Source organism: Physcomitrium patens, chromosome 10 (genome assembly GCF_059467195.1).
Source record: "Physcomitrium patens ecotype Gransden chromosome 10, ASM5946719v1, whole genome shotgun sequence".
In the NCBI taxonomy this organism is placed as follows: domain Eukaryota; kingdom Viridiplantae; phylum Streptophyta; class Bryopsida; order Funariales; family Funariaceae; genus Physcomitrium; species Physcomitrium patens.
Genome location: NC_143419.1, coordinates 2,509,189 through 2,536,190, shown reverse-complemented (window position 1 = coordinate 2,536,190; position 27,002 = coordinate 2,509,189). Strand labels below are relative to the sequence as shown.

At 31.0% G+C, this 27,002-nt stretch overlaps 2 protein-coding genes across 2 annotated transcripts; one reads left to right on the top strand and one right to left on the bottom strand.

The window, feature by feature from the left end:
- Positions 1 to 1,204: 1,204 nt before the first annotated feature.
- LOC149988200 (chlorophyll a-b binding protein, chloroplastic) lies at positions 1,205 to 2,562 on the top strand. Its single transcript, XM_090253416.1, has 2 exons — positions 1,205 to 1,426; positions 1,788 to 2,562. Exons 1-2 carry the CDS (start codon positions 1,275 to 1,277, stop codon positions 2,437 to 2,439), a joined length of 804 nt encoding a protein of 267 aa, XP_090109542.1. The 5' UTR covers positions 1,205 to 1,274; the 3' UTR covers positions 2,440 to 2,562.
- An 18,146-nt stretch (positions 2,563 to 20,708) lies between these two features.
- On the bottom strand, positions 20,709 to 22,070 carry LOC149988199 (chlorophyll a-b binding protein, chloroplastic). The gene is made up of 2 exons (XM_090253415.1): positions 21,846 to 22,070; positions 20,709 to 21,484 (listed from the first exon to the last, which is right to left on the bottom strand). The coding sequence occupies exons 1-2, from the start codon at positions 21,995 to 21,997 to the stop codon at positions 20,833 to 20,835; spliced, it is 804 nt and encodes a 267-aa protein (XP_090109541.1). The 5' UTR covers positions 21,998 to 22,070; the 3' UTR covers positions 20,709 to 20,832.
- Between the last annotated feature and the right edge of the window lie 4,932 nt (positions 22,071 to 27,002).

Genomic DNA, 27,002 nt, shown 5'->3' with positions numbered 1-27,002 from the left:
GCTTGTTGTGACGATTCCATTCTAAACTTGTGTTCAATTTATAGCTCGATTATAATTTTTATTCCAATAGACTCTAGCTATCAGCATTAAAGAGAAATTTCAATAAACTTAGTAGTCTATTAAATAGTGGAAAAGGCTGCAATGACTTACTCAGCTATCAACTTTGTCTTGGAGGACTTAAATGCTATCCAACTTGTGGTCAAATGCAAAATAACCCTGTACTATCCCCATGATCTTGAAAAAAAATCGCTGTAGTGCCACTTGAAGACTCCTATCTCCAGACAGGTTGTAGGATGGTTTTACACAGCATAATCATCTACGCGTCTAGAGTGTCTAGCACCTAACACGAGAGATAGTGACTTGTTCGCTTCAAACCTTTAGTATTCATCAAGTTGGCGTATTTTACAACGTACGCAGCCAAGAACGAGAAATAGGTGGAAATCGGAAACTGCCATTAATCTACGACCATCCTGTACAGGATGCATGTGAACATGCTCTTCAAATGTCTCCGCATGAGCAGTGTGGTACTCATGAAGTAGCAATCAGGCCTGAGTTATCTACCTCGAACCAATAGTTCAAATTCCTTACAATAAACACGTCACCTTGTGAACAGAATGCGAAGGAAACGATGACTAGAAATTACGGAACTACAAAGTGAACAGGAAGCATACACTATCAAAAGATAAAATGTATTTCTCTGTTTGCCAAACGTGAACTTCCTGTGCGATGAGCCTCATAAAGCCAGCTACTAGGCCTCCATGATGATGTTTCTTAAGGTGCCTTAGACAAACAAGAAGGATATCAAGTTTTCCGACCAAGAGTAGAATGAGACTTGTGTCAGGACGAAGACATCGACATTTGCTTTTATCTGAGCTCCGAGTGCGAAAGATCCTGAACTTCGCGGTTTGTGAGGCTGGCGGACCACCAGCGGAACAAACTCCACAGAAGGGCCATGTTGGTGACGATGCTGGGAAAGGAATGCCACATTCATCTGGTTTTGATGGAAGCGGAACCCGTTTCCGTGGCTGCCAGCAGCGTCCAAGACGACCAACCTGATGGGAATTTCATCCAGATTGTCTCGCTATCCTGGTGGAGCTCGCCTTCTCCAATCCGCTCGCGATACAACTGCCCCGAACATGATTTGCGCTGGACGAAGTCCTTATAAAGCCCTGGCCCGGGGCTGAATGACGGCATCGAGGCAGTCAAGCGAGTCCGCTTCATCTGTGCATTTGATACTTGTAAGACATCTCCCGTTGAGGAACGTGGGTGTAAACATGGCAGCAGCTACCGCAATGCACTCGACAGCCTTGGCTGGGCAGAGTCTGGTGAAGCCCGTGAACGAGCTGTCCCGCAAGGTTGGCAATGTCGAGGCCCGCGTCACAATGCGGCGAACCGTGAGCAAGTCCGCTGGCAGCGATAGCATCTGGTACTGGCTCTACCTCAGAAACTCGTAGTTGACAGTCTTGGGTGCTTGATGGTTGTGTTGGGATTGAGTTGGCTGTGATGTGGTGGATGGAATTGGGTTTGTTGGCAACTGGAGGCTCACGCCCGACGCGTCCAATTTGTGGTTAGAACCGAGTGCCGGGAATGGCACTCGTCTAGGGGTTGCGGTGGATTGAGTTATCCCCTCTCTGATGAGGCGCAGAACTGGGAGGTGGAGGCCGGCAGTGAAACTCTGACCAATGTTGGGGTTGCAAGGGAGCCCCATTCCGAGAGAGTGCATTGTGAATGTGGAATCCGGGATAGGGCGAACCGATGTCTAAGTGGAAATTGGTACTGGTGGTCAGGTACGGAGCTGACAGGCCAAAGTTCTTGGGCCCATTCTCCGGCGAGACCCCGTCATATCTGAATGGCGAGTTCGCCGGCGACTACGGATGGGACACCGCTGGACTGTCGTCAGACCCGGAGACGTTCGCCCGGAACAGGGAGCTGGAGGTCATCCACGCCCGTTGGGCGATGTTGGGGGCTTTGGGGTGCCTGACCCCTGAGCTGTTGGCGAAGAGCGGTGTGAAGTTCGGCGAGGCGGTGTGGTTCAAGGCCGGAGCTCAGATCTTCAGCGAGGGGGGGTTGGACTACCTGGGCAACCCCAGCCTGGTGCACGCTCAGAGCATTTTGGCGATCTGGGCATGCCAGGTGGTGCTGATGGGAGCCGTGGAGGGGTACCGTGTTGCGGGAGGACCGTTGGGCGAGGTGACGGACCCCATCTACCCTGGAGGCTCATTCGACCCCCTGGGTTTGGCTGACGACCCGGACACGTTCGCAGAGTTGAAGGTGAAGGAGATCAAAAACGGGCGATTGGCGATGTTTTCGATGTTCGGGTTCTTCGTGCAGGCGATCGTGACCGGAAAGGGCCCATTGGAGAACTTGAACGACCACTTGGCGGACCCGGTGGCCAACAACGCATGGGCGTACGCCACCAACTTCACCCCCGGGAACTAGATAGTGCATCCGTCGAAATCACTTGAGAGTAGGACATTGAGATGGTTACGATATTTTCTGTGTTTTGGGTCGCCCCCAATGTATTCTAAGTAATGCGAATTCGAAGAACCTTTTTATTTGTTAGACCTGGAATGTTCTTGTATCTTCGACGCTTTGTCTGTTGGGTGTGTTTGGAAGTGTTTGGTATCAAGTCAAGTTCTGAAACATCCGAAGTTGTGGATATAAGTGTTTGACAACGTTCAAGACATTAGTGTATGTTGAGCTGCCTCACACGTTTAGCCCAGGCTGGCCCAGCTTTGTCTTCGCGCAGTGCTAGCTGCCCTTAGCGTGCTGTCCACAGATTAACTTATTTTCTGACAATTTTGGAAACAGCACGGAACGCCCAGAACATGTATATGCAATTTACATGTGTAGACTGATGGCATTTTGTCTAGGCCTGGGCCGGTCACTTTTGAATTAATATGTTGTGGTTTCATCTTCCACACTGTTAGTTTTGGTCGTAGAAGTTTTGCAGGTGTTGTAGAAGTGCCATGCACATTTAACGTTGTCTTTTGGACATTGGACACCCCGATATTCTTCTTCCTCAGTAGCCACTCCAGCTTCACCGCATCCTAAACAGTAGTTCGAATCCTGTATTAAGAGTGACGCCTGGCTCTCATAGGGTATGGAGCGGATGGTTGATCAATTCAGACTGAGCCTTGTTTAAGTGTTGTAGCTCAGCCTGAGTTGCTTCCTGAGCTTAGAGTTCTTCTCAATTTCTCTTTGCATCCACCTGGCATGTGGTCGAAAGAGATGTCTTCTCAATCTGCTTGCAGTGCAAATTCATGTCGTCTTTCTCCCTTGCATGTAGTCTGTCTTCACATGTTTCCGGAGTGTGGTCGGAGAAGAATGCCAAAGTAAGGTTGTAGATCTCTACAGCAATTCTGGTGAGGTTTAAGAAAAATGTGTTGTTGTGTTGCTGAAATAAAAAAAAAGCAGCAAGAACCATGTTGCTGTGTTACTGAATTAAAAAATAAAGATGGCAAGAACTGTATGTGGCTGGAATCAGAAAGCTCTCTCTGAAGTTAGAAAACTCCAAAAACTGTGTCACTGTGTCGCTGAAATCAGTAAACTGAATTGCTTGAGTTAGAAATGGGGGAAAATTGTGTTGATGTCTCTCTGAAATGAGAAATTGGCAAAAATTGTGTTGGTGTGTGTTGAAATCAGGAAACTGTATTGTTGAAATCAGAAAACCCCAGAAATTATGTTGTTATGTTGCTGAAATCAGAAACGTGGCAGAATCTTATGAAATACACATTTCTAAAATTGCTATGTCTAAAAGTTTCATGGTAAAGTTTAACGCTTTAAACTTGATAACATCTCATGGGTGTGTTGTTATTCAAGCGCTGAAACTCTAAAACCCAAACCCAAGTCGCTGTATCAAAAAATGGTTGCAAAAACTTGTGTTGTGTACTAATTCAAAGCTACCTTGGTAAAGTTGTAGATCTGATAACACTCAAAAGTGTTGTATACATAACGCCAAGAACCCAAAACCATGTTGCTATAATAAAATAAAAAATGTTTCAAACTTTAGTGCCCAATGAAAGTTTAGTACACAAATACATAAATTTTTATGCTAATTAAATAGATTTTTTTGTTAAATATTATTATTTACTTGTTTTTAAAAATATATATATTTTTTAAAGTTTTTAAATGATTCCACTAAATGTCAATACAAATTAACCAACAAAAAAAGTAAATTTGCATTAATATTCTTTCATTTTTTTCTTTCTTATTTTAATACTTATTGTCTACAAATTAAAGTTAGTATTTTATAAATAAATATATATATATATATATATATAGTTATGAATATAAGAAAAAAAAATGTTCATTTTAGAGATAATTTATTAAAATAATATTGCATGGAACTTATGCAATTTGCATACAATTTAAACAATACATAAATCTTTCAAAAATAAACACTAAGTTTATTAAATTATATATTACTCTTGAATTTATTAGTATTAAATGTTAAAAAAATTCTACACAATTGATTCAAAACTAAAATTTAAAATTATTTAATACCAGTATTTTATATGCGTATTATAAAAATCTTACTATTAATATATAAAACTAAAGTAAATTTAATTTTAAAATAAAAAATAAAAAATAATATTCTATAATATTAATAATAATTTTTATAATTCAAAATATTTCTTTGTATTATATAATCTAAATATAAATTAAAAATTATAAAACTTTTCTTTAAGATTCATTTTAAATATCAACAAACCATCTTAATTGTTATTTGTTGGAATTAATGCACTTATATAAGCCAAAAAAAATAAAAAAATAAATAAAGATTTTTTTTTTTTTTTTTTTTTTTTTGTGATTGATGTAATATTAAGTCTTTGTTTTAATAGGGGCTATAATGGAATTTAAGAGCAATATAAAGAATATTAAGACAAATTTGAAAAGAAAAATGCTAATGTATTGTCTAAACACTAATCTTATAAATGTGAAAATTATCTTCAAGAAAGAACTCAATCACCATTTAGACCAATTTAAAACTTATTGTAGAACAATCTTACTTCTTAAAAATAAAATATTAATGAAAATTATGCAAAAAACCTTGTTTAACATCTTTGTTTGCAAAGAACTATTCCATTATGGAGTAGATCTAGAAACAAAATTTTCATTATGAAATTAGAGAATTATAGTCTCAAGCTATTTAGCCAATAATATTTATTGCTTTTATTTTTTTAATTTTACTTTTTTGATAAAATTTTATTTAAGTATAAAAATAGACCTTTTAAATTCTTGATGTTAAAGATAGCCTTTATAATGATTCTAATGAATTTGAATCAAAAAACAACTTCTTTTATTATAATTGTTGTTTATATTTTTTCAAAGATAAATTATTATTATGTGTATTATTAGCACAATATAACTTTTTAGTAGCAAACTACTTTTGATGTAAGAAAATGTTAGAACTTATTTCAAAGGCTTTTTGGCGGCCTCAAATGTGAAAAGAAATTAGAACAATTTTTCAATAATGTAACACTTCTTCTAAAGTAAAGATTTCACATCACCAAGCATGTAGACTCCTTCAAGCAATCATTTTCATTTTTTTTAATGGATTTCATTATAGATCTTTTAATTTAAAATCCTTATGGCTCTATTTTTATAATGGTAGATTATTTTATTAAAATAAAAAAATATATTATATCTAAAAACAATTATTAGAAAAGAAACAATTAAATTCCTATCAGATAATATTTATGAATATCATAGACCTCAAAGTAACATTATATTTGATTGCAAGCATTAATTTATTTAAATCTTTTAGATAACAGTCTTTAATATATTATAAATTGATATCAAGTTATCTTTAGCTTTTCATCCTTAAATTGATTGATAAAAAGAATGTGTAAATGAAGTATTAGAATGATTTTTGTGATGCACCATCAACTATGACCAAGACAATTTAACAACTTTCTTGCCATTAGTAGAATTTTTATATAATTATATGATATATTTTTTTATTTTAATACAGCTATAAGATAAAAAAGAAAAGAAAAAAGACTTATATTTTAAAAAGTCATAGGTAAAAGATAAGAAGATAATAAATATATTTAGTGTTAATGCTGTTTTTTGTAAAAAAAGAATTCTATTTACTTTGTAAGGCCATAAACAAGAAAAAAACATAATTAATTAGAAAAAAAGAAATATAAGCATCTTTAAAAAAGAATTAAGAGTAGTTTTTAACAAAAATTACCTTCAAAAGCTAAAAATTGATACTTGTAGAGGACCAATTGTGAACTAGGATTGAATCTAGACTTGGCAACATATAAGCGCATATCTACATCAAATTTTGGACTTCCATTGTTGATTGGAGAGCATGGTTATACATCAAACTTTGCAAGATTTTATTGAGTATTAATTGTAGATGATTTTAATTAATATTGAGTTTCTAAATTATTTTTAAAGATAGAAATGTTTAAAGTAATTCAAGGTTTTGAGACAATAAAAAAGAGTTAATATATATGAGGATTTTGTAAAAATTCTAGAACATAGACATATAAAACTTTGTGGAATTATTAAATTAATTTTTTTCAATGCATTTTGTAAAATTGAAATCGAATGAATGGTTAGATTGAAGATAATAAATTTCAATTGGATTACGACCTTGGATTTTGGATTTCAAGCATCAGTAAAGGTTTTTTTGATCTTGCACAATTTGTTAGTTGGAATGAGGCAACATATTGTAAGATAATAGTTAAATTAATAAAAAAAAAAAAATTATAAATTTTGAAGGCAATTGAATAATACAATATTAAGATACAATTATTAGTAAATTAACATCAAGGTTGAAAAAAGAAGACAATTGATATCTGAAAAAATTAGGAAATTTTTCTTCTAATTAATAGGTTAGATTTTAAAAAAAAAATTGTACTTATTGTAAACTAGTAGATTTTATTAATATTTTATTAGGATTTAATTGGGATTTATGTAAGATTAAATTAGGTTATTTTAAAGATTTATTTAGAGATTCTTTTAGGTCTTTTTGTAATTTCATTGAAATTACCAATTTTTAAAATTTATAAAGAAATTTTAAAGAATTTATTTATAATTTCTTTATAACTTCTTTAAGATTTGTTTTTAAATTTATTTTAAGGTTTTTATATAACTTCTTTAAAATTTCTTTAATTTTTTAATGTTCTTTATAATTTATTTAATTTATCTTTTAGGATTTTTTTAAAATTCTATAGGATTTGATCAAAAATTTATTAAAAAATTTAAGGTTCAATAAAATTTTATTTAGGATTTTTAAGATTTATTATTTGTTGCATAATACAAGTTATCTTTGATAGCCAAGCACCTCGTACATTTTCAAATAAGACAACAAGAAATACAAGAATATTTTTTTATTAAATAAACTCCAATCTCAATCAATTATGGTTATCATGTATAATGTGCTACTTTTGATTTTTTTAAACGTTAAAAATTCAACAATAGAAGATTTGGCAAGTAAAATTAAAAAAAATTACACAAAAATAAAGATAGAATTAAAAGAGGCTAAAGAAAAATAAAAAAATTAACTTATATGTTCTTAAAAAAAAACAACTTTCATTCAAAGTTGTTGATAGGGTATGGTTATTTTATTATATTATCAAGACTAATTGACCTTGAAATAAGTTGGATTATCCAAAACTTGATCTATTTGTTATTAAAAATAAATTAATTTAGTAGCATATAATCTAAAATTATTACTATCAATGCAAATCCATCTTGGATTTGTGTCATAGATATATATATTTAGCTAGATTAAAGAAGTTAAATAGATGTAAGTAGAAATAAATAGATTTGATAATATCTTATAGGAAAGCTTTTTAGAAGCTTTACAGACACGTTTTGACTTTATACATGTTTTTAGGTGATTAATAGGTTGAAAACTTGGCTAATAAGTTAGCCACATGTTATTAAAGATATAAATTTCAAAGATCCAAAGGATTGATATATTCTTATACCACTCAAAAAGACTAGATATTTACTTAAAGATGATATAAAATTAAACTAAAATGGCTATTACTAAAGACATGAAAACTAGAATCTCTTGAAACAAGACTAAGAACAAGAAAGATATTGATAAGAATAAAGAAGGCTTCACTCTTGCCTCCATATATACTATCTAATTAGAAGCTATGTGACAATACTATAGGACCTCTAATATGTATTCAATTTATAAGACATATGTTTAAACTTGCAAGGCAAGTTTCTTATGTGTGTGCCACATAATTAGATTGTATTACAAACTACCAATATGTGTAATATGTAGGTAACTTATTTGCCAAGTATTCAATCTAGCAATCACTTATCAATACATATAAAGGTGAAATTACCTCTACAAAGCTTCTAAGAAGATTCTCTATAAGATTTTATAAAATTAATTTAGATTTACATACTTCTATCTATTCATATTATCTAGGTAATTATAGGAGTAAATTGCAAAGGTCTTTTCATAGATACTTGCTTTCTGTATATCCACAATGTACCTAATGTGTATTAACACTATGCTTGGATATATTTTGTGATGTTATACATAATTTTTTCTTATCTAGAATAATTTTTTACTATATTTTGTATTGTTAGGATACAATATATTATTTATTCTATAATGCTTTTAATATACTAGTAGCTATTATATCCATTCAACTCAATATGAATACAAAAAAAATCTATGCATCTGTTAATCAAAAGAAAAATAATCCGTTATCTTTAGTTCTATATACAATCAAATAATTTCATATCTCAATATTCATAGGTTTATAAACTTTATCAACAAAAAGAATTTAACATTGGATGTCTATTCTAATCTATGTATATTTTGGTTGATTATACCTTTGTTGAATGAGATCAATATATTGCATGATTTCCTTCTTGTTTAAGTTATTTAAAAATTGTTACCAGATAATGTATGAATAGTATATGATATAAGAATGCATGGAAAACTAAAGCCCTTGATAGGCTAGTTGAGCAAAATTAAACAATAATCCCATAAGTTGTGAATTTGATCCATCAATCATAAAAATCATGAAAAATATATATTATTATTTAAATATAGCAATATTCATATGAATTTGGAATTAAAAAATACATTATTAAGGTAAAATATGGCATTATAATCATCATTAGAAGAAAAATTGGATTAATTATGGGCACTTATCTATGGATATTTTATTAAGGATGTTTTATCAATACCTTCTACAATATTCACTATAGCATTGTTGGTAATAGCAACAACCTAATATTTAAATCTTGTATTTGAGTTGCAAAAAATTACAAAGTTCATCCAATATAATGTTAGGATATCCAAACTCCAAAAGGAGAAAAAAATTGTGATACTAAAAACAAGCTTTTTAAACCACAATGAAAACAATAACAAGAGTTTGTATATTGTAGATGCATTGTAATTTTCTAATAGCAACCTTAGATAGATGAATCATACAAGAAACCAATAGATGATGTATTAATCTATAATTTTACTAGGTTGCATAATCTTCACCACTTGTCTCTGCTTTAGACCATAGTATCATACAACATAACTATTTTCTTGCATCTACGGGAATTGCAAAAGTAATTCAATGTTTTTTTAGATCTAAGAGAAACAAAAAGAACCAAATATTACATACAATATAATGTATTACAATTTCAACAAAATAATGGTATCTTCCAAAGACTTTAAACGTGGCTATCTTAAGACAATTAAATGGTGATTTTTTTTTTTTACATTTCTACTTATAATCAAGGAAAAGAATGAAAGTGAGTATGTACTTGAGTTTCCTTCACTATATAACACTCTAATAAAGTCTTCTTCTATGTAAGACCTAATACCTCATATTCACTCAACCAACTAGTTTTTTATTATCAATTACTTTAAACTTACAATTTACTTCTTCAATCTCTTATTTAAAGGCTTTAATTGTCAAGGACATGAATCTTAAAGAAAGAGAATCCTCAATACACTCTTATATCACTAGAGAAAATTAGAAAGTCACTCAAAAGGTGATGAAATATTAAACTAGAATGGCTATTGCCAAAAACAAAAAGATTAGAAAGTCTTGAAACAAGACTAAAAATTAAAAAGGCATTGACAAGAGTGAAGAAGGCTTCACTCTTGCCTCCATATATACTCTTAATTAGGAGCTACATGGCGATGTCCTATAGGACCTCCAAAACGTGTTGACTTTGTTAGCCACATGTTTTAACTTGTAAGGCAAGTTATCTATGTATGCGCCACATAGTTAGCTTCTTCTACAAGCTTCTACAGAGAGTTAACTTATTCTACAAGCTATCAACACGTGGTTAATTTGTTGGCAAAGTTTCTATCCTAAAAATATATCTAAAGTCAAAACCGTATTTATAAAGCTTCTAGAAAGCTTCTCTAAAAGATTTTAAAGAAATTAATCTATATTTACCTACTCCTACCTAATCATATAACTATTGAGATAAATGTATATATCTGTGACACTATGTTCACATGATTATTATTATTACTAAGCTTTGCTACAAAATTGGTTATAAAAGCTACTATTAATCAAATTTACACAAGTAATGATGCTATTGTGAATGCTTCAAAACTAAATCAAGTTCTTGAATTAGCATTGAATAAAGCTATGCATAATATTAGTTGAATATTATAAATCAAAATTACATGCAAAGTTTAGGATGAATTTGAATGACACTATATTATTGAATCAAATATAGTACCTATAACTTAGCTAAAGTAACTTGATTATGATATCTTTGATTTAGCTAATATCATTAATGTCTATGAGTCAATTTAATTGAAATCTCGTTGATATTAACTTATTAGCAAATATCCATAATTTTCAAAATCTAGTTAATTCAACAAGACTAAAAGATTTAGAATTTAGTTAGATGAAAAGATCAAAAAATAGGAAATTGGTGGTTCTAATTTTTTTTTGTTTTTTTAATTTTTTTTATCCTAAATCTTAATTTTAGATATAAGAAGAAATAAAAGAACTATTTTTAATATCTTCAAGTGAATATAGCATAATTGATGTGAGAAGTAAGATTTTGTTATCTTTTCTAAGACTTTAATTGCCGCTCTTGCTATCTATTATACAACACTTACTATCTCTCACTATCTATTATCAATTGACTTGGATTCACAATCTTTAGAACTTTTAATGGCCAAATAGTGATACAACCTTGGTATTGTGTATTCCAATAGTAGGTGGCATAATTTAATACTAGTATAATCAATGTGTTTAAGGATGGAAATTAACAATATCACTAAGCAGAGAAGTCTATGCCAACTCAACAAAAATGAAACATTATCTTTTACATAGATACATGGAATAATATTACATAAGATCTTGCCAAGAAGAAGACATGTTTGCATTAGCCAAGTATTATTTCTATAAGTGCATGCATTCATGTAGGTAGAACTAAGTATAGACTTGTGTTATGTAGTCTATCTGATGCTCTAAATAAAAACAACCCTTTTCTATGTAAAAAGTTTACATGCAAAGATTGGATTTGTATATATAATATTCTATATAAAAAACTCTTTTGCTACTCTTTATTATGGCTATCAAATTTGAAGAGTTTTTTTTTTTTAATTATGTCTCTACGTATGTATTATCTTTACATACATATTAACCATGAATAATTCAATTGCTCTTTCAAAAATATTTATAATGACTATATATATATATATATTATAGTTTCAATGTATGGTACTCTTTAAGGATGTTAAAATTATGTAAGCTAAAATAATCCATTCTTAAGATATTTTTTAATATTGAATTAGATTTAATGTTAATCATGTTTTTTTAATCTTCTACGTTTTATACCATTTTTTGATATCAAATTTGTCATCATCATGTCTCTAAGAGTAATGCTTTGCTATCTTCTTTACTATAATATTGTTGTCTTCATATATATATATATTTTTATATTTTTTTATATATATATATATATAGGTTTGTATTGATGACCATGTCTCTAATATTGCAATCACAATAGTTATAAATCTAACAAAGAGTTCTACTAAAACTATCATTTGAAGACCATCATAAAGCTGTATAAGCTTTTTTTAATAGTGATAGAATAGCCTTGGTATTGCTTTTAATACTAACTACCAAAAATGTCTTGTGGAAGCTTTTTAAATACCATCAGGCTTGTGGCTTAAGCATCAAGATGTAAATTGCTTCCAATATAACATTCTAAAGGTATAAATAATTTCAATAGCCATATGGTACATTTATAGAATTTTAAATATATAATCTATGACTAAAAAATCTCTTTATAGCTTCTTAAAGAAAAAACTATATACCATATATGATTCTATTAAGTTTTTTTTATCTAATTAATATAAACATCTTATGAACTTACATAATCTTATTTAAAATTATAAGAAAAAAATTGAAATATATCTTTTGATTCTATTATTATTTTTTAAAAATTTATGATTATAATATCAAACACTCAAAGCAAATAAAATCCTAAATTCTAGCTGCATACAATTATAATATTTAGATTTAATTGCATAATATGATATATAATTAAAAAATTAAATTAAATTTGGAAGTACAACTTATAATTTGGTTTCAATCTATATAAGATTAAATGATGTATTTGCATAAAGTTTTAGATTAAATTTATAATAAGGAATACAAAAAAAATGAATCAAAATTCAATAATAAAAATTCAAAAAATAAACAAACATTATTAGATAGTTCAATGACCTACTTCAAAGTTTAAATGCATTACAATGAAGATCGAACTTACATATTGGAATAAATAAGATAAGAAATAAATCATTCAAACTTGATATATGTAAAATTTTCCAATATTAATTTCTTTGCCAAAATTACAAATATCAAAAGGTATCATATCTTCAGAATGATGAACATCACTTATGCAAAACAGACATTCTGATTAGAAGCCTTCCTTCTGAAAGTTCTTTCCTATAGTTCAAAATGAACATGATTCATAATATAATAATCTTAGAACAAAGTGGATATCACTTAGATTTTAGCTACTGCTATTCTTAACAATTCTGGTTTGTAAATAAATTTTACATTTTTTTTATTCTCTTCAATGTCTCAAAAAATATAATTTTGACATTCATATCATGTACTATTCAGTTATACAATTTTTCATATTTTCTTCATATATACTATTCCACAGTTATGGCAATCACAATATCAATTTTGTAATCATTTTTACAGCACAATAAATAGAAAGGTACATGAAAATTATTGATTGTGTGAATATGTTTCTGAACCATGTTAAATTTTAATTATTTTTTCTTTTTTCATTGTATTTCCAAAATCAGATTAGCTTAATTATTATTATTATATGCTATATTTTTTATTATTTTTTTATTATTTTTTTTATAGATGTGTTATAAGGAAAAAAAAAATGTAATTAAAATAAAATTTATAAAATAAATTGATGTTGATTTTTTTGTTAATTTTTAATTTTAAGATAAATCATTTTAATTACAATAGGTGATTGACTTAAAATTTAAGGAAAAAATCAAGTATGTGTTTTCAACTGTATTATGTAGTAATATCAAAGGATACAATGTTAGAAATAAAATTAAAATCATTACACATTTTTATAAAGAATTATATATACATATATGATAATTTTTAAATTTCTAGCCACATATTATATTTTTTAAAGTTATTTTAAGTCATATTTTAAATTAATATAAAATCACTATTATAAATTTTTTTATTATAATATTAAAATAATTAGTTCCATGTTGATTAATTGATCGCTTTGTATTTTGTCCATATTTGTGAAGCTTGCATTTGCTACACCATGACTTGATTTCTCATTTATCTAAATATTTTAAATATAAATTTTCTATTTTCATTTATTTTTTCTATTCACAATAACAATGACATTCAATAGAACATTATGAAAAAAGTTGGATATAAGTAGCTTTGTTGTAAATTTGCAAAACAAATCATAACATTATATACATATATATATACATTTTCAGATGTGCATGTATATTTAGGTAACAAAGGTACTTTCTAATAAAGGTGGGATTTGCAGTGACTATTAACAAATCTCAAAGATAGTCATTAAAGAAAGTAGGAATATATTATAGAAACACAATGTTTGTACATGAACAATTGTATGTTGTCTTTTCACAATGTGTTTCTCCAAATATGATGAAGTTCTTACATCTTGAAAATAATAAAGACAAAAATACCACTATAGATGTAGTTTATCTAGAAATTATTTTAACTTAGTTATTTTATATTTGTAATAAAAAAGTATGTATATGTTTGCCAATTACATTAAAGAAATATAAATGGTTCTATTGTTATGCATATACTCATATATATATTTTTTTCTTGATTAATATTTCTTTAGAAGTGGTCAATTTTTGACTTAGCAACCAAAAATTAATCTATTATACTTTTTTTATGGCCAATGGCACAAGTTTCTACTAATTAATATATATATATATATATATATATATATATATATATATATATATTTATTATTGAAGAAAGAGAAGTTAGAAGCCACAATACTTAGCATTAGCAAGGTTGCTCATAAAATGAAGTATGGAGTAAGATGACTCTCACTTCCAACATTCTTTACTTATAGCTAGAGTTTACATTAATTATAGATGAACTTAATAACTTTCATCATTTTTTCTTACATCCAATTAAATCTTAGATTTTTCTTATCCTAACTGCCACCTAAAAATTCTAGCCGCAACCATAGTAATAACTTTTAACTCTTTTTTATCTTTTGACTATTAACAACTTACTATGGTTTAACTCTATGTGGTGGCAACTATACAAGATCTTGCTGATCTTCAACACTTCCACTTTGCTAATTGTTAAAAGGCTTTTAAGCCTAATGCCTCTATCAACTTGAGGTATCTATCCTTCACCAATGCTATTGTAAGCACATCAACAAGCATGTCTTTTGTAGTATAATACTTCATACCTATTATTCCATCTTTAATTTTTTCTCATATGAAATGATGTTGAACATCAATGTGTTTGGTTCTTGAATGGTGCTTTAGATTCTTATCAAATGCAAGACATCTTTGATTGTCACACATTATTGGAGTTGCTTCCAATTGCACTATTCCAATGTATTCTAAGAGTTGTCTTATTCAATATGCTTTCATTGTACAATGACTTGTTATCATGTACTCAGTCTCTATGGTTGATCTTGGAATGGTAGGTTGTTTCTTGCAACTCCATGAAATGTCTCCCACTCCAATAAAAGATACATATCTCATTGTAGATCTTCTATCATTTATATCTTCAACTGAATCCGTATCACAATATCCTTGCAAATCAATATTATTACCACCAAGGCACAATTTGAAGTTCTTTGTACCTTTTAAGTACATCAATATATTTTTTACCATTGCCCAATACAAAGGTCTTGCCTTAGACATGTGTTGCCTCTTAACACTCATATTAAATGCAAGATCCACTTTTATGGCCACCATTACATACATAAGTGAGCCTATTGCTGTCTTGTATAGAATACTTTGCATCTCACCTTCAACTTTTGCATACTCTTCATCCATAAGCTTCATCAACTTCAACTTGGCCTCTAAAGTAGTTTCAATGGGCTTGCACTCCTCTATATTAAATTCTTTCAACACTTCTTTAATATACTTGGTTTGATTCATTGTAATGGTCTTGTTGTCACAATTTCTTATAAATTCCATTCCTAAGTAATAGTGGAGCTCTCCCAAATCACTCATATCATACTCTTTTTCTAATATGGCCTTCATTCAATCCATCTTTTCCATATTATTAGCCAAGATGGTCAAATCATCAATATAGAGGATTACAATCAATAAGAACTCTTTAGATTACATCACATATAATGAATGATCAGTTTCATTACTTACAAATCACTTATTGACAAAAAAATATATTCATACGTTGGTACAATGCTCTTGGTAATTGTTTCAATTCATATAAGGATTTCTTCAACTTGCATACAAGGTGTTCTTTGCCTTATTGTGCAAATCCTTGAGGTTGATCTATGTAGATGTCTTCCTATAATTCTCCATTCAAAAAGATTGTCTTCACATCCATTTGATGCATTTCAAGATCTATTGCTGCTCCAATTGCCACAATGGTCTTAATGGTGGTGAATTTGGCAACAAGTGCATAAGTCTCATTGAAGTCAATTCTAGTAACTTATGAATATCTTTTGGCAACTAATCTTGCCTTGTGCCTCACCACCATATCCATTACATCTCTTTTAGTCCTAAATACCCACTTAGAACCAACACTAGATTAATTAGGTAGAAAAAGTACCAATTCCCATATATCATTGTTCTTAAGAGATTAGTATTTTTCTTCCATAGCCTTCTCTCACTTAATTTCATCTTGGAACTTTATAGCATCACACAAAGACAACGGATCAGCAAAGAAAGCAACATTTGCATATTTTTCACTTATTTGAGAAAAAATATGGTTCTTCTATCATTTGCCACAAGGTTTTTTTTTTTTTTTTTTTGATTTGAAGAAAATTCAGCTTGTTGTACTCTAAGTTCTCTTCTAAGCTTTTTCTCTCTTAAAGCTTGTCTTTTTTCACTTAAAAATTAATACTCTTCATTATCATCATCATCATCATAATCTTCAACATCTTCATTGTTGGTCCTTAGAATTTGTAAGGCCTTCTTTTTCATCTTCTTTGCCTCTTCATCTTCATTCACACCTTTATCATCTTTATTTTCTTCAACTTCTTCTTTTGTTGCTGAAATTAGAGATGTGTCCACAAATACATCATTACTCCCACTTGGACACATTTCCAAGTACTTACAAGTACTTTTATATTCTAAAAACTCAACATGACGACTTTTGATGATCTTTTTGGTGTCCAAATACATTAGCCTATATGCCTTCGTACCTTCACAATATCCTAAGAAAACACACTTTGTATCTTTTGCATCAAATTTGGACCTCATACAATCTGGTGTCTTTGCATATGTAATGCATCCAAAGGTCCTCATATGTAAAATGCAAGGTTGTCTTCTACTCCAAGCTTCTTATTCTGTCATTGATGTAAGAACACTTGTTGAATACCTATTCCTTGTATATACTACATTCACCACAACTTTCATCCTAAATTCATACTTCAAAATTTTGAACATGAAGCATGTTTCTTGCCATCTCCACAATTGTTCAGTTTGTGCTTTCAGCAATACCATTTTTTTGTGGAATATATGGAGTTGTTGTTTGTCTAGCAATTCCTTCATTCTTCAAATAAACATCAAATTGCTTAGATATGTACTCACCTCCATTGTTTGTATGTAGCACTTTGATCTTGCACTTACTTTGTTTTTCAACAAATACTTTAAACTCCTTAAACTTCCAAAACCAATCACTCTTTGCTTTAAGAATATAAATCCAATTTTTTTTTTAGAAATCATGAATAGAAATGAGTAAATACCTTACCCTTCCAATACTTATATTCTTTATAGGTCCATATACATCAGAATAGATAATTTTTAATAACTTTGTAGGACATATTGCTACACCACTTAGAAATGAGGCATTTTTTGTGTTTGCCTTGTATGCATCCTTCACATGTAAGTTGTATTACATTTTGGCTTGTTTTTCCAAGATTTAAATCACTTACCATAGACTTAAGCTTTTTCATGCTCTTCACGTTCAAATCGTCAAGACAACCATGCCATATATTCAATTAATCTTGCTTTGATGTAAACTCAGCAAATGCAGCTACTTCTACTCTATTAACCTTCTTACACTTGAGATAGTACAAATTTCCCTCTCTAGAGCCTTTGGCAACTATGTTTCCATACAATGTTTTTACAAAATATCCATTCTTGTTGAATTGAACCATAAAACCTTATATTACAAGTTTACTCACTGAAAGTAAGTTTTACTTCATCTTAGGTACATGGAGCACATTTTTTAATCTGATTCTATTGGTTTGTCTATTCACAACATCCTCTACCATAATAGAATCAATTCCAATGGCTTTACATGTGCTACTATCTGCCAAAATCACATTTGATTTTGAAATAGCTTCATAAGTATCAAATGAATACTTATAAGGTGTCATATGCTTGAAACAGCCTAAATCTACAATCCATCTTGACATGGCAGCCATAAAGGTCCTGTTTGTTGCCATGAATGCATAATCTTGTCCTCCAAATGTATCTTGTACATTATTTATATTCTCTTATTCCATTTTTTTTTTATCTTTGTAGTAATTTCAAGAAAAATATTTTATTTTGCCACAAATGAAGCAATTTTTGACATTACCTCGTTGGCTTGAATAGTTGTCCTTATCTTGTTGTGAGTAGAGTGCTTAATCTTTACTTTGAGACTCTTTTTCTTTCTTCTTGGTTACTTCATGGCTAAGTCTTGCTATCACGTAGTCCATTGTAAGTTCTTTCAACTTGATGGATTCCAAAACTACAATGAGATAGTTGTAGGATTTTGGCAAGCTCATAAATAGAGTCATGACAACATTTGCTTCTTCTAAGGGCTTGTCAACAATTACAAGCTAATTTACAAGTGTCGTCATCTTGTTGATGTGTGTCATGGTGTCTTCACCTCCTTCTATCTTACATGTAAAGAACTTCTTCCCTATATAGATGATGTTAGATAAGTTCTTGCTCTCATAGATGTTGCAAAGAGTCTTCTATGCTTCCGCTGGTCCTTTGCAAGAGATAATGTGGTAGAAGTTGGCTTCATCTGCATTGCATGCAATCAATCCAAAGGCCTTCTTTTCACAACGTTTGTAGTCCTTCTTTTCCTTTATATCAGCATGCATGCTTGGAGGCTCTTCACTTTCATCTACAATATTCCATAGGTCCAAAGAAGCCAACAAAAGTTCTAATTTGATCTTCCAATGGTAGAAATTTTCACCTCTAAACTTTTCAATTACTCTCAGGCCTTCACTTTCACTTAAAGCCATGTTTTAGGAAGAGATGTATCAAAAAAGATCAAGAGAAATAGTTCTAAACCTCTCAAAATAAGCAAGAAAGAGTTGCTGCTTTAAAATCTCAAAATGCCCTCTTTGTGAATAAACTATTGTTTTCACTTTCAAAATACTTTCAACTTCACTTCTAAGACCTCTTACAAGTTCAATGATGAATATAAACATATCAAACTAGATTTGTCACTCTTCTATTACTTTTATGCTTACAAATCACCTCTAGATACTATAAGAGGACTTTTAAGCACCTTAAGTTCTTTTAACACATGAAACTACAAAGTTAATCAACTAAGAATCTTAATCAATAAGAAAACACAACAGTAGTATTCTATAACATCACCATAAGGTGCAAATCAAACCCTGAATCCAAGATGTATTTAACAAGTAAGAGCAAACAAAGATCTAGATCTAGATCTGAATCTAAAAGTTAGAAGTTTTAAAATCCTAATATCAGCAATAATAATGTGATCTATTCCACACAACAACAAAGACTTCATAAAACTTCAAAAAAACTCACAAAGGAATGTGAGTGAGTCCATAACCTATTGAAGAAAGAAAAGTCAGAAGCTACAACACTCAATACTAGCAAGATTACATACAAAATGAAGTGTGGAGTAAGATGACTCTTACTTCCAACACTCTTTACTTATAGCTAGAGTTTACATCAATTATAAATGAACTTAATCATTTTCATCCTTCTTTCTTACATCCAACTAAACCTTAGATTCTTCTTATCCTAGATGCCACCTAAAATCCTAGCCGCTACCATAGTAACATCTTTTAAGCTTTTGTTATCTTTTGATTATTAGCAACTTACTATGGTTTAACTCTATGTGGTGGCAACTATGTAAGATCTTGCTAATCTTCAATATATATATATATATATAGCTCAATACAGTTCAATATGTAGCTCAATATATATATATGTATATATTGAGCTACAACAATTTTTATTCTAATATGGGTTGTTACAGAGATTTGAGGTTGTAACAATCATGATTTATTGAGTTTGATTGCTTTCTAATGTAATTCTGAAAATTCGGATTTTTCTTTAAAAATGCAATAGTTGTGGTTCAGAAATGACATGTCTCTAAAAGTGATCATTTGTTACACAAATTATTGATAACAACTTCTACATGTACATGGATTAAAATTATTGGTGCCATTTGGTTATATTCCCTGTCTATGAAAATGTTGATCAACATCCATTTTGCAGACGCAAAAGTTAAAGCATATTATTCAGCCTGTACTACGGTATATACATCCTCGGCATATTCAATTGCCTTCTTTCAATTTTGTCATTAGGGGTGAAAGGTATATCAATAGGTTATATATGCAACATATATCATAGCAATTAGCTAAGTGGACATAGGCATTTGGATAGAAAATGGTGAATTAATGTAGAGATATAGAACCGTAATTGTTTACACTGAATTGAGTTGACAACACATATTACAGAGGCTACTGTAGGCTACAATCACAGATTATAGATAACTAAGCTTCACTTGCCAATTGATATATCTTTCACCCCATATGTCGCAGAAACAGGGGTAATACATATTTGCTCCCATTGAGCTTGCAGCAATACACATTGGTGCAAGATCATTCACACAGTCTATTTAGCGCTGACAGTAAGTGAAAGACGTAAGAGTTACTGAAGATATTAACGATACATCCATGACAAAGCAATTTGGGAATTGCGCCATACAACTTCAATAACACAGCAAACCATCGGACACAGATCGTCGTGGCTTACCAAACACCACTCCAGGTCTCACAAACGGAAGGTTCTTCGAATTCGCATTACTTAGAATACATTGGGGGCGACCCAAAACACAGAAAATATCGTAACCATCTCAATGTCCTACTCTCAAGTGATTTCGACGGATGCACTATCTAGTTCCCGGGGGTGAAGTTGGTGGCGTACGCCCATGCGTTGTTGGCCACCGGGTCCGCCAAGTGGTCGTTCAAGTTCTCCAATGGGCCCTTTCCGGTCACGATCGCCTGCACGAAGAACCCGAACATCGAAAACATCGCCAATCGCCCGTTTTTGATCTCCTTCACCTTCAACTCTGCGAACGTGTCCGGGTCGTCAGCCAAACCCAGGGGGTCGAATGAGCCTCCAGGGTAGATGGGGTCCGTCACCTCGCCCAACGGTCCTCCCGCAACACGGTACCCCTCCACGGCTCCCATCAGCACCACCTGGCATGCCCAGATCGCCAAAATGCTCTGAGCGTGCACCAGGCTGGGGTTGCCCAGGTAGTCCAACCCCCCCTCGCTGAAGATCTGAGCTCCGGCCTTGAACCACACCGCCTCGCCGAACTTCACACCGCTCTTCGCCAACAGCTCAGGGGTCAGGCACCCCAAAGCCCCCAACATCGCCCAACGGGCGTGGATGACCTCCAGCTCCCTGTTCCGGGCGAACGTCTCCGGGTCTGACGACAGTCCAGCGGTGTCCCATCCGTAGTCGCCGGCGAACTCGCCATTCAGATATGACGGGGTCTCGCCGGAGAATGGGCCCAAGAACTTTGGCCTGTCAGCTCCGTACCTGACCACCAGTACCAATTTCCACTTAGACATCGGTTCGCCCTATCCCGGATTCCACATTCACAATGCACTCTCTCGGAATGGGGCTCCCTTGCAACCCCAACATTGGTCAGAGTTTCACTGCCGGCCTCCACCTCCCAGTTCTGCGCCTCATCAGAGAGGGGATAACTCAATCCACCGCAACCCCTAGACGAGTGCCATTCCCGGCACTCGGTTCTAACCACAAATTGGACGCGTCGGGCGTGAGCCTCCAGTTGCCAACAAACCCAATTCCATCCACCACATCACAGCCAACTCAATCCCAACACAACCATCAAGCACCCAAGACTGTCAACTACGAGTTTCTGAGGTAGAGCCAGTACCAGATGCTATCGCTGCCAGCGGACTTGCTCACGGTTCGCCGCATTGTGACGCGGGCCTCGACATTGCCAACCTTGCGGGACAGCTCGTTCACGGGCTTCACCAGACTCTGCCCAGCCAAGGCTGTCGAGTGCATTGCGGTAGCTGCTGCCATGTTTACACCCACGTTCCTCAACGGGAGATGTCTTACAAGTATCAAATGCACAGATGAAGCGGACTCGCTTGACTGCCTCGATGCCGTCATTCAGCCCCGGGCCAGGGCTTTATAAGGACTTCGTCCAGCGCAAATCATGTTCGGGGCAGTTGTATCGCGAGCGGATTGGAGAAGGCGAGCTCCACCAGGATAGCGAGACAATCTGGATGAAATTCCCATCAGGTTGGTCGTCTTGGACGCTGCTGGCAGCCACGGAAACGGGTTCCGCTTCCATCAAAACCAGATGAATGTGGCATTCCTTTCCCAGCATCGTCACCAACATGGCCCTTCTGTGGAGTTTGTTCCGCTGGTGGTCCGCCAGCCTCACAAACCGCGAAGTTCAGGATCTTTCGCACTCGGAGCCCACAAAATACAAGTGTGATGGTGGTCACCGTTGTGAGCCTCGGAAAGTTAACGTTGGGTGTGCTGGATCCTGCGTGCCAAAAGTCGATGGGTCTATGTGGACACAAGGAAGCCGAGCACTATCGCTTGAGGTGGACAAGCCCACGCGTGCCGTGATCACCTGGACCATCGACGAGTGTGTGATCTTGGATTCTTTGACGCTGGTTATATTTGACAATGAAACAAGCTTTAGAGCTCTGCGATGACAGAGCTCCCGTCAAGGACGAAGAATGGCCCACCACTAACAATTTGTTCTTCGTTGTACCATTAGAAACCTGCTCTTGTAGAATTTGACGAATATTGGGACAGGGAGCTCTGTCACGCTCTCTTCTTTAAACCACTTCGGTTATGGTGGGATGGATAGTGCGCGTGTTGTGTAGCTTGGACGAGAGGACAAGCCACCTTTTGTTGTGGTAGAACCTACTGGCAATGTTGATGTTTTGTAAGTTGATTGATGAGAGATTACATCGGTCCTTTAAGTGCTTAGAAGATTATTCATGGCTTATTTGGTTTGAATAAAACTAAGTTGAAGTTTTTGTAAAATTAGTTAGAAAGAGTGTTGAGAAGCCAGTCAAACATATGGTAAGTGGATGAAGTTTTGTTGTTGAAGCGATTCGTAGTTTTATATAACTGTGATTATGCAAAAGTTTTTTTTAAAAAAATTCATGGATATTCTAGAGTGTTGGAGATTAGTATGGTATAGTTGTTAAATGTGCCATATATGACAAGATTAGGAAGTTTCGAAAGTATCACAGCCTATGTCAAAATTTGTTGTTCTTGTTGTTATTAGGCTTAATTTAAGTAGCTTATTGATTTTCACGTTTGTAGAAACTGTTTGAATTCAAGTTCTTGTTGTGGGTTTCTTTTGAGATTTGATAATAAATTTTATATTAATACTAATTTAATTTGGTTATTCTTTATTTGATATGAGATGTTTTAGTTGCAAATACAAATGTTTACATTGGGCATTTATTTTTTTAATGCACTGTAATTAAGTAGTAAGTTTTAGAAAAATACACATTGAAATCTAGATTAACCTTAGCTTGATTGTTTCGGCAAAACATTCAAGGTTGAATGTCTGGATTTAATTAAATTGTGAACAATAAAGAGGGTGACATCAAATGTGAATTTTAAGTGATTTTTTTTCTATTTGTATTTATTTGTTGAATTAATAAAGACTAAATTTTATTTTTAAACAATTATATGTCACAATCTATTACGATACTTGTCAAATTATTAAAAATAAATTATAATATATATTAAAATTGATAATTAATTAATATTTTTAAATTATTATTATTTAAAATTATTAAAAATATACAAAGAATATATAATTATTTTTAAAAATATATTCATGAGTAAACAAAAAAGAGATGTAAATTAAGTGTTATTATAATTTATAAACAAGTACATAGAATTAAAACATAGTTAAGACCGCAAATGTAAAAACAAAGTTTTTAAACTTTATTTTAATTTTTTGTTTTTTTTTGCTTTTTTATTTATTATACCTTAAACAATCTATTGTATTTTTTCTAATTTTTATAAATTCTTATAAATAAAGTAATAATAATTTAGAAAAAATATTTTTGATTTTTTTTAGTTAGTTGATTCTTTAATATTATTAATATAATTATAGAATAAATATCTTGAAGATTTTATTCTAATATGAAGTTGTAAGAATATTTTGATATTTACGAAGGACATGAATCACAACTTATAAGAATCTCAATTCATTGTTGTGTCATATGAAGAGAGTAGATAATCACGTAAAGATAGTTTAATATTAAAACTACAATAACTATTTTCAAAGATAAGAAAAGTGGAGACTCTTGAAACAAGACTAGGAATAAGATAGGAAGACATAAGATTGAAGAAGGTCTCACTTTTGCCTCCATATATACTATCCAATTTAGGATCTATGTGGCATCATTCTATAGGATCTATAATGTATGCCCAGCTTGCAAGACAAGTTTCTTTCATGAGCACCTCATGACTAACTTGTATTACAAGTCACCAACATAAACAAAATATAGCTAACTTGTTGACTAAGTGTATAACTTATTAATTAACTAAAAATATGTAAAAAGTCAAATCCATCTTTAAAAAGCTTCTAAAAAGCTTCTCTATAAGATAATATTAAATTTACTTACTTTATTTATTTCTATTTAATTTCTTTAATTTACATAAATATGTATGTGTATGATATTAATCCCCTATTTTATGAAGGAATTCTTCAAGGAGTGGTAATGACATGTTGAGGAAGTCCAAAATGAGATAAATTATATTTATCACATATTTTGATCTTTATTCATTTTAAAGATAATTAGTAGGTCTTCTCATCCATTGGTAGTATTACATACTTGTGCAAATAGAACACCTTGTTATTTGATCATTATGACACCTTTATAATTACTTTAAAATAAAATATTTGAAATACTATCATGGATGCTTTCTACCTTCAATAATATTATCAAATATTGAGAGTTTCTTTGAAGATTTTAATATCAAATATATTACATTTTACCATCTATATGAAGAAGAATATTTTGTTCTTAAGGATCTTCATTTCTATTATATTGTCTTGAAAGTAGTGACAATTTCATTGCTTTGTCTAATAACTTAGAAAATGCAACATCTTTGGTTAAATATGTTGGTTATTGATTCTTTATTTCTTTAGCACTACAAATATATAAAAACCACAAATAAAGATAAGAAATAAAATGTAGTCTTTGCTAAACCTTGTTATTTTTAAAATAAGTGATTTCTTGATTCTTTATTTTTATTTTGATAGATGTTGTTAATGAAAAATATCAAACTTTTTTGTTGCATATGCAAGTTTCATAAGTGGCTTCTATGTATATTTATTAATATCATATCCGCACCAATATATAATATATTTCAACCTATTTCAATACAACATTGAGTCTAAGAGTTCTTCAACTTCAAACTCTTGATTATTAGTATGTAATCATATAGAGAGGAGTGCCATTTATCTTCTTTTTAATATATCTATTATCTTGTATGGCTTAAGAAGAGACATGTAGAATACAAGATATTTTTTATATATTCTAATAGATATAATGAATAAATAATTAAATTTATCTGTTCACAAATAAGATATAATTATCAGAATTCTATATATTTATTTTAATAATTATCTAAATAATTTGATTAAATAGAAGTAATTAAAATATAAATAAATTTGATATTATCTTCTAAATAAGCTTCTTAGATGCTTCATAGATAAAACTTTGCTTTCATACGTGTCTATAGATAATTAGTAGGTTAAAAACTTAGCCAATAAGTTGGACATGTAGCACACATATAGGAAGCTTGTTTTACAAAATAGATAGGTGCCTTGCAAATTATGCATGTGTTGGAGGTTTTATAAAACATCACCATATAGTTCGTAGTTAAAAAGTGTATATAAAGATAAGAATGAGACCTTTCTTATACTTATCAATTTCTTTCTTACTACTACTCTAATTTAAATAGTTTTTAGTTTTTTAGTCTTTACCAATAGTCAATTGAATTTCTTCTTAAATACATTCTTCTAGTTCTCATTTTTTATAATGGTTAAAGTAGACAATAATCCAAATTTTTATAAGAAAAATAGTCTTAATATTAGTATGAAGTAACCATATCTTATTACAAATGTGTAATTAAGCTTTTTATTTGTAATAAATATCTATATTAATTTTTTGTCTAATCAAAGGAATTGACTAATCATCTTAATAATAATTTATGATATATCTTAAATATTGCTTCTAAATTTGATTTATTAGTTTAATTTTTCAATTCATTTGAAGATAAAAAATCAAAGATAATTATATATCTACTTTCAGCATCTTAAAAAAGATTTTTTAAAACTTTAATACAAATTGAATTCCTTTATTTGATATTATATTCTTTAGCAATCTATGATAGTAATATATATTATTAAAGAAAAATTTAGAAATTTCTTACTTATGATAGTTTTTGTATATTGGATAAAATAAGCCATCTTATTAAATAATCTATTATTATAAATAAAGAATCATATGAACTTGAAATTTAAAGATTCATAAGGAAATATATAAAATCAAAAGATCCTAATTATTTAGATATAGGTAGTAGTTAAAAAAGTCCATAAGATTAATGATGGAAATTTTTTATTCTTAAGTAAATATCACATGACTACACAAAGTCTTTAGCTGCAATCTATATTTGAAGCTGCCAAAAATCTTTGAATATTAGCTTAAAGATCTTATTGTATCAAAAATATGCTACAGCTTAAAAACTATGACAAACTTAAAGAGTATATGCTCTTATTTCATCTTTTTAAATATATAAGTAACTTTCAAAATAGGAAAGATCGTTCTTGATCTCAAATTTAAAAATAATATGAAATTAAAAAAATATTTATATTTATATTATTAAAAATAAAAATATTTAAGAACATAATTAATTTAATTTGTTTTAAAAAAATTAAACAAACAATCAATATTGATTTTATAGCTTGAAGATGAAATTACTCTAACTACAGAAGAATTATTTGTTGTTGATCAAAATTTGTATTTTTTTT